The 9,584-nt window shown below is 39.3% G+C and overlaps 1 protein-coding gene across 1 annotated transcript; it reads right to left on the reverse strand.

Moving 5' to 3' along the window:
* Positions 1-6,893: 6,893 nt before the first annotated feature.
* Positions 6,894-9,584, reverse strand: LOC136267719 (protein NLRC5-like). The gene is made up of 3 exons (XM_066062870.1): positions 9,434-9,584; positions 9,320-9,385; positions 6,894-9,266 (listed from the first exon to the last, which is right to left on the reverse strand). The coding sequence occupies exons 1-3, from the start codon at positions 9,534-9,536 to the stop codon at positions 7,003-7,005; spliced, it is 2,433 nt and encodes an 810-aa protein (XP_065918942.1). The 5' UTR covers positions 9,537-9,584; the 3' UTR covers positions 6,894-7,002.

The following is a 9,584-nucleotide window of genomic DNA, read 5'->3' on the forward strand; positions in this document are numbered from 1 at the left end:
TGTTCTATTAGAGTATTTTAGCTTTTATTGTGTCTGCTTTCTGGAAACAGACTTGTAATTATACATAAGTGTGTTGAAGTACACTGAGAACTTGGGAAGACACTGGGGTAATGAGAACTTGAGAACTTGGGAAGACACTGGGGTAATGAGAACTTGAGAACTTGGGAAGACACTGGCATGGGGTAATGTGAGACCATGTTATTGCCTTGTTGGCTTGGAGTGTCTGGTAAAGTGAGGAATTTGTGAATTATGTGCATGTTCTATGTCATTGTGGTCCATCTAGAGCTCATAGGGACATGTAATTTGGTCTGGAGTTCTTCATTACAACCAACACTCATCCATTTTGTACTACAGGCATTTCCCACCCAACCACCCCCTCCCACCCTTTTGTGAGGACGTGTGGTCCAGCAACACCACTATCTAAAATGTTGAGAAATTGTAGAATTTGCTGCTAGAAAGGCCATCATAAAACGTCTTCATCTTAGGGAAATTTCACCTGTGTAGCTGCTGAGTTATATGAAATACCATTCATCATGGAATTTGTTACCAAAAGCAAAATCAGGTCACCTTTATTGAACTTGTTAACGTACTTAAGTTATAAATCTCAATTTACTCCATGCATATAAGGAAGCCTTGAAAGTCCACACAGTTTTGTAAAATCTCCTTGTTGTGTAATAAAACTAAAGAAGTTATGAAACCATGAATATTCGCTGATACATTTTAACCATATATGGTAGTGTAAATATAATGGCAGAAGTCAGGTAATGGTGTCCAATGCACAGTTATATGTCACATAATAGCTGACCAGTTGATCTAATATAGCTATATACAAAGTGTTTGATTTCTTTTATTCATAAGAAGTTTAAGTGAACATATAGGTACACGTAATTTAAGATGAAATAAGCAATTTAATGCCATCAAATTTAATGCACTGAAGTTATTATTATTATTAGTAATTTTAGTCTCGTAAGATATCTCTAGGATGATTTTTAAAAGCGGAATTTTGGGCGGTGTGCAAAATTTTCACCTGGATTCCTAGGTATGACGTACCATTTGATATACACTTGGAAACAGACCCCCTACCCCAAGGTACCAAATGAAGACCCCAAATTTTATATAACTTTCGTTTTTGTATCCCTACCCAGTATAGCTTGGTGACTACTTTGGCATTGAACAAAATGATTGTTGTAACATGCCAATGTAGGGATTTTCCCACTGTTACAGTAATGCCATCATTCAGCTCATGTTTGACTACTTTTTATTGCTTGGATCTTTAAAATATTAATATGCGATGTTGCGCTTAGGCAGTACCGTACAGCAGTCACTCTAATAGAGCAGTCACACGTATTTAAATAACAAACACCAAACAAACTACTATATTTCACTCACAGGAATCGCGAGCAAAACAGCTGCCACACCCCTAAATTAGTGATTTTTAAAATCTCTAGCAAAATTGCGTGTGTGAGCGAGTGCAACATTGCATTTGGGCAGTACTGATTAGAGTATCTCAAACTTTCAGTTGCAAAGGGGTGGGCGGTACCAGACTAGGTGTGGCTTACAATTAGCAGCACATGCATGCATGATCATGTGATCTGGGGATTATTAGTCGTACCACAGTGAGTGTTACACATCACAAGCTAAGAGTGTAGTTGAGAGACAAATAATTAACACAAGGTGAAGCTGATCACGATCATGAGTACTACGTGTATATCATACAGTATGATAATTAGTCTCCCTTGGCCAGACCACTTTCTCTCCCACGGTGTTTATCAATTAGAAAGTGCCTGACCCTTTTTAGAAGATACTTTAGTAAAATTTAGTTACAAACATTTAGAGTTGAAATCCTTAAAGACTACACAATTTTGCATGAGTGTTGGTGACCCCTTGAACAAACAGACTACAGGGTACGGCCACTAATAAACTACATAACTATAATTACTTTGTTCAACCATAAATTTTAGAGGCACAGCACTACACACCTCTAAAATCTATGGTTCATAACGCAACAGAAAGTTGCTGAAGTAGGGGAGTATGCCAGGGCATAGCTGTAAGCTGAAGACAAAAAAGGTATTGGTTTGATTTGATTTATCATTTTAGCTCCTTGCAATCGGCTAAGCTGTTCTTCCTTGCAGGAGTGGTAACAACACGTATAGACACAAAATACAAAACAATACATAGCTATATAAGGTAACTACCTGCTGACAACAGCTGCCCTCCACCAACTATATTTATAACTACACACTTAGCTTGCTACACTGCTTCTCTGAATACAGTGACTGCTCTATTAGAGTATCTTGATCTTGACTGCTCTTTTAGAGTATGATTCCCGGAGCTACATACCATTTGATACATGCTATACATTTTAACTCTATAACAATTTACTATAGTTGTAGTTTTAATTTTCTAAAAGTATATTATTATAGCTATACGTAGTTCTTATTGTCCCTTCAGCTCACTATTAATTATTCCAGCTTCATTTCTTTAAAGTTGTTTCCAGAGTCAATCTTGGCACACACATACTATACATTTCAAGTTTCCCTGGGTAGTATCCTGACAAGTTAGTCAGAAATTCCTGTAGCTTTCCTCTTTACTGGCACTTTGTCACACAAGTCCTCTCTTTGCTTTAACTGTTTGGACAATCATGGCAATATACAGCACAAAATGTACTCACTTCAAACACTAGGTGTACCCCCGGTCTCAGGTTATGCTATTTGTAAAAATTATCCACTGCTAGGAACCTATGCAAAAATATTTTGAGTAAAGTGAAATGGCTAGAAGGTCTAAAGTGCTAAATAGCAAAGGCAGTGATGGCCCTCGAGCTTGGGTGTACATATCAGACACCCCAAAAATCAATCCCACAATCGAAAGTTCCTGGCGTGTGTTGAAACATAATGATGTAGGAATAACATTCTGAGAGCTATTTTCCCACGCAATGGAAACCACAATCGATCATCAGATGCTAGTGTATCATTTTATGGGGTGAGTGATCTGTAGTTCTTTCACCTATCAGGTAAGTGTGCCCTGATCACTCATACCACAACTGTATTGGGATTTTCTGATATATACACCATTACCCCTCAGGGTTCATGTGTATATATCAGCAAGATCCCTCACGCAGTGGTATAAACATTATATACGTTTCACCTGGTGAAGAGATCTAGATACTTTGACACCTTATTAAGTGTCTGGATTATGTAAGTGTCCACATTAACAGGTTCCAGTGTACAATGCTATAATATTTAGTACATAAACTGACTTGGAAAATCAGGACTTCACTACGACACTAGTAGTTGGTACAGGTGCACTTTAATAAAATTCTTTCAAACAGTTTTGTGTGCTGCAGAACATTGTGCAGTATTGTATAGAGCTAAGCTATAATCACTGCATGATGTGTCTACTTTATCACAGACACGTGCTGGTAACATTGTCTAGATTGTGGGTGGAAGAATCATGGAGGAAAATAGGTCAGTGTTTGTGTGTGTTTGTGTGTGTAACAACTTCTAACTGTCCATGTCACATAAAGAATGAAGTTCAGGTGGTGTTCACATGTTTTCCTTTGAGACACAATACAATTTCCTTGCTTTTCCTACTTTCTAGCACTGTAATTCCAAAACTACTCACCATAATCAACTGAAATTTTGGTGAACCATTCCTTGGACTATGCAGATATGCTGAGAAAATAAAAAGAAATTCATAAGTTGTTTGAACTAGATGGGTTTTCACTGAGACGGTCACATATGCAATGTGTAATAATTATTTATAGTAGCTGCTTGTAACGGTGTGTGTTTATTGTAAAAAATATATTAGACTTCCACAATGATGACATGTGGCAGTGACCAGTTCATCACTAACAGAAAGCAACTGCAAACAATTGTCCATACTGTAGACATATGGAAAACACCTTTCTTTACATTACTTTACAGGATCTTACATAATTTCATTATGTACCAATGAGTGTGGCCCCGACTAGACATTGGGTAACCTGCAGTTCGATTCCTGGGGTTGGAGGGATTTTTTTCCTTACTTTGGCCCCTTTTCTGTTACACCTTTTCAGCTATAAGTCACTAAGTCTAAGTCCTTGAAATTAGGTTAGGTAATCCTAAGGCTGCAGCACATGTTGCTGCAGACCTTCAGTGCTGGTCACTGTAAAGCATTAATACAATACAAAGTTGTTTCAACAAATAGTTACAAGATGACAAAACACTCTAATAGAACGCTCATATATTACACGGTGGTTACTTATTAAATACTCTAACAGAACGTTCACACGAAATGAGTAATGAGTTAATATTGACGTTTCTCACCTGATGGATTTGGCTCCTCCTTCCAGGATCAACTCATGGTCGCTACTCGTAGCCAGCTCAACACTTCCTTCAGGTAAGGTAGAACCAGTGACTAGCTATAGCCCGCGGACTCGTTGCGCGTGAAGATAGCTAAGCAAGAAGAAGCGATGCTACTACATCAGCTTAAAGTTATAAAGACAATTAAGCGCATTTAGCGCTTATTGTAAAAGGGCGGGATAGTTGTTACCTTCCAGCTGCTATTTAGTCGTTGCTAGGACAAATACTCCTTCCTCCCTCGAACAATTATTCAATGGAACTCCCTTCAAATTCCTAACATCGACATGATAGATCTTGAAACATTTAAGAATGCAGTAAGTAATATAATATAATGTGTGATTGTAATGCTCATTAGCGTGTTGCCCCTAGTGGGCTTTGTTAATTAACAATAATAATAATAATAATAATAAAGACGTATAAAGTTGACAGTTGAAATTGTGTTGAGTCGGTAGAGTCAGTAGACTTAGCTAACTCAGTTTTGGTTGAAAGCTAGTAAAAAGGCCAGTAGAAATAAAGTTTTCCAATAGGCGTTCTTTTAAAATACTTTTCGCTGGCAGCGGCGCCTTTTCATAGCTTAGAACCGCTTTTTCAAAACTTAGAACTAGCCGGCTGGCTGAGCCGCGCTGACTACTGACCCCCGCCACCAGTTTGTATCCTATGAGACTCCCAGAAAACTAAATTAGGATTTTACTCTCAGCTATGAAATATTTTATTGCCAAGTGCCTTGTTACTAGCTAGCTGGCCACTGAGTAGTTAGAGTAATAACTTAGGCTACTAGCTAGGTCTATTAGCTAGTCATGATAGTGTGTTACTAGTTGAATACTAATTTGTTACCTAGTTAGTTAGTGTAGCTTAATAGTCAGTTAGTTTACTGACCTGTTAGCTAGTTAGTGTATTAGGTAGGCTATTATGTTGTTAATAATATAATATAGATTTAATGTACATACCTCCATAAGTGGAGTATAATCGTACATATCTGAATTACAATTATATGATTGTGTGTGAATGTATATTAACATTATTTGTTGTCAGTTAATTACAAGTGTGTGCATGTGTGTGTGTGCAAGTTGGCTTGAAAATTTTCCACTGAGTTTTGATTGATAACATCTCCTGGCAAAGTATTCCAAAGTTTAATTGATGATGGCATATATGAATATTTGTATGTGTCCACTCTTGTGTACGGCTGCATGAGGTGACCACGTGTATAGTGACATGTTACTGGTACTAGTATATTGTCATCAATATCAACATCAACAATATCGTTAATTATTTTGTAAAACATTATCAGTTTTGCATTTGTTCTTCTGCTTTGCAAACTAGGCCATCCCAAAGATTCCATCATTTTAGTCACATTGTTGGTTGGTCTTGTTGTTAACCTGCAGCTGGAGCAGCTATAAAGTGAGTCTATGTTGTGTAATGTAAACTCAGAGGTGGAGACTGAGCATTGTTCAACTGAAGTTTGGGAAATGTTTGTTTGCGTTGCGAAAAATTATTGCAGCTCTAGTCTCGCGGCGCCCGACCCTAAAAAGAGGGTCTGGTGAAACTATGCACAAAAAGTTTGAGCTCTGGAATGTTTATTGGATGACGTTTACCTGTTACGTAAGTGCACTGTTTACGTCACAACATCCATTCAACCAGATCCGCGCTTACAGCATCACCAAACTAATAGCGCTACTTTATTTATTCAACATTAAAAACGAACCCAACAGAATTGTATGGCTGTTTTCTCAATGAGTTTAAGCGGCAGAGTCACCGGATGTAATTAACCGTAAGCCGCAAATCTTTTGAAATGTACGCATTACATATTCAATTTGAAATGGAGCGATCTGATTGGAGCCTCCAACATTCCGGCAGCGCCAAACTTTTTGTACACAGTTTCACCAGACCCTCTTTTTAGGGTCGGGCGCCGCGAGACTATTGCAGCTCTGGCTTTGTTGCCAACTGAAAAATTGCAGTTTCGTGCTGAAAACCACCTTTGCTAGCTGAGAAAAATTGCTAGAAAAAATTTTAGGTTTTCATTGTAAACGTTAAATATCCGGAGAACTGCACAGCTGAGTTCTTTTCTTCAAATTTGCAATTTTTCTTGTATACCCCTAATATCCGGACATCACCGGTGTCACCACATGAAGTGTTTCTTGTAAGTGTTAAAATAACTGACCTCCTAGCTGTGTAGCCAACTAACCAGTTAAGCTATGGCTGGAGTTGATGTAGTGTTACCATGCAGCAGCTGGCCGGCTAGTTTGATCCATTCTGCTCTACTCCATCTCTGAGCAACTGTCACGAGGGAAGCTAGTCTGGTTGAGGTGGTTAACATATTCTAACAAGTCCACACATTCCCATTTCTGCCCACATCCTTTAATGGAAGTGACACAAAATTTTCGTTATGGCTATTTCTACCTCATGGATTTGTAAATCTGCAAAAATTTCATTATTGTATTAGTGAGTTTGTTGAAGTGTATTGCTCAAGGTTTTCAGCCATAATGAATAATAACCGCCCGCCATCATCATTTTATGAAATGTTTGAAATGACAATCAACTTGGTTTGGTGTTAAATAAAACAATTCTTATCAACTTTTACAATAAAATACCAACACGTGTGTGGTGGGATAATAGTTGTAAAATATAGTACAACAACATAAACTAAACTGAACTACTAAAAGTGTTACCAGCCATACTCAACTGTTAGCTTCTCTTGTATTCCTTGACTTCTTCTCTTTGTGTTGATTTCTTGTTCTATCGATCTAATCATGTCCTTAATTGCTGGAGGGTAACTGGGAACATGTAGCACTTGTAGCGTATTATTGCCCCTCAGGGCTTGTAAACATCTTGTCACGGCTCCCCCACTAATGGGATTGCCCCTCATCCACAGCTTCACTAGTGACTTGTTGGTGGTTAGTAATGTAAAGTCCTCAGCCACATCATCAGTAATAGTGTTGTCGCTAATGGAGAGCTCCTTCAACTTGTTAGTATCCTTCACTGCAGTGAATAGTGTTCTTGCTGCAATGGAGGATAATGAGGTATTGCTCATGTACAGTATTGTTAGCATAGAGGAGGGATGGGTCAACATGGTGTAGAGCTCTTCACTCTCCCCAATTGTGTGGTTATCACTAATAAACAACACTTCTACTTTGCAGCTGAGGACAATGTCACTGACGAAGGAGGAGGATGAGTTGGTGAGGCCATTATCCATCAACACCAAGTTGGTGATGGTGACGTCATTGTTAATTAGGTGTTTGTGAAAAATGTGAAGGCCACGATCTTGGATATAGCAGCTGTCCAAGATGAGCAACACCGACTGCTTGTGGGAAGAGGAGGTGAGGAAGAGTGACACACACTCGAGATCAGTAGCTGATAGGCTAGTTTGGTGAAGATCGATTTCTTTCTTATTGAAGATTTCTGCCTCTTCGATGGATTTACACATTCGATAGTCTAGCGCGTCATGGAAACAGCGGAACAGTCTGAAACATTTTAATTGTTCACGAAGGAATTTGTTGGAAATGGCGATCTTGTCGTCTCCACCAGAAAGAAATTTCTTGAAGGAAGATCGTCGTCCCTTGCTGAGTGTGACATAAATGGAGAACATGTTCGCGTGAAGATCGCTCCAGAATTGCTCGCGAAGAAGACGATACTCTTCGTCTGGTCGAAGGTCAGTTATAATATAGTTAGCCGCTAGGTATTCCTGTATAGTTAAATGGAGGAAGTTAAATGTCGTTGTTTCTCCTGTTAGGCCGAAATGTTGTACAGCTTGTAGCAAGCCAAACCCATTAATAGCCTCAGGGGTAGCTATGACGTCTGGACATGCAGCCTCGATCTCTTCATATGTAAAAACTAGTTGGTTGTTATTGAGTGCTTGTAATGCTAACTTGGAAAGCTGTTTAACTATTTTACTGTATGGCTCCGGCAGGTCAGCTAGCTGCTTGATGTCGTTTTTGAGTGGACAACCAGATTTGGCAAGATGTCGACAGATGGTGAGACAGATGAAGTGATGGTATATACTGGAAGAATCACTGGGAAGGGGAATACCCATTTTATACAGGAAAAGCAGGATTACTATGTTAAACGGCACCAAACAGAGGCTGCTGATGGTGAGATGGTCTTGCAAATAGCGGGTAAGCTTTTCAATACTTTGTGGTTGTCCCTTTAAAGACTGTTCAATGTAGTGAGATCGGTCTTCCTCAGTGAAACCCAAAATGTCTACTTTGATGGTTGCTTGTTGTCGGAGGGACACTGAGGCATGTGGACGAGATGACATCACTAATCCACAGAGAGGTAAAATGTTACGATTTGTAATCTCACCAATTAAACTGTTTTTTCGTAGATGTTCTGGGAATTCGTCAAAGCCATCGAAAAGAAAAAGTAGATGTTTGCCGTCATTTTCAAAAAGGTAATCACTACATGCAGCCGCAATTTCTTTAGCTCTCCTGTCTCCCTTGCAGAATGACAGAAGAAGGTCACTGATTGATGTAGCTTGTTGAACAATGGGGTCACGTAGACAGACTAATAGTAACAGTGTAAATGTTTGTAACAATTGTTGTTTACCCCACCTGTAAGCTATTTCACATAACAATACAGACTTGCCAATGCCTGGTGCACCCTCGATCAAAATAAATTGTGGTTCTTCTCGTTCTTCTACTGGGGCTAAAATCTTTGTCACCTCTTTGGTTGCTTTTCTAACATGTGGAGCATGGTTGTCTAGCTTAGTGTGGACTAACTGTTCAGTAGCTAGTGAAGTGACATCACCTTTGTAGACTAGTTTAGCAACTTCAGCAGCTTGGTCCATCCTCTGTTGTCCTTCATGATGGACTAGCAGTAGTGGTGTAAAGCTGTGGGGCTGACCTGGTGGCCATGTATCCTTGTCAACCCTGAACCGTACTTGTGCGTTAGTTGTGGCCACCCTATTGGATAACATCGATACTGCCTCAGCTCCTACAGGACATGCAGACATCAAGGTATATCATGGAATACGCTATACACTGTACCTTTGACAGTTAACTTGTCATGATGGACAGGCTGCACCTTGCTAGCTACATCTTCACCAGTCACAACTATAACAATACACTAACTAGCTTGTTACTACTACAATAGTCAGTCACCTTTCTCAGCAGCTTGATCACTGGACACAGCAGGTGACTGGATGACACTTAGTAGCTTATTCCAACTAGCAGAGGGGTCCACTTCAAGCCACTTCTTCAACATGGTATTGCAGCAAGGAACAGCTTTGTGGTGGTTGTCATGTTCTATGAT

The sequence above is a fragment of the Dysidea avara genome, chromosome 9 (assembly GCF_963678975.1).
Source record: "Dysidea avara chromosome 9, odDysAvar1.4, whole genome shotgun sequence".
NCBI classification, from domain to species: domain Eukaryota; kingdom Metazoa; phylum Porifera; class Demospongiae; order Dictyoceratida; family Dysideidae; genus Dysidea; species Dysidea avara.

Excerpts from the sequence above, each read along its gene's own strand:
- LOC136267719 (XM_066062870.1), bottom strand. The coding sequence starts at position 9,536 with ATGTTGAAGAAGTGGCTTGAAGTGGACCCCTCTGCTAGTTGGAATAAG. Across the intron at positions 9,386-9,433 it reads TGATCAAGCTGCTGAGAAAG|TTGTGACTGGTGAAGATGTA; the intron begins GTGACTGACTAT and ends GTATTGTTATAG. Across the intron at positions 9,267-9,319 it reads TGACAAGTTAACTGTCAAAG|GAGCTGAGGCAGTATCGATG; the intron begins GTACAGTGTATA and ends CATGTCCTGTAG.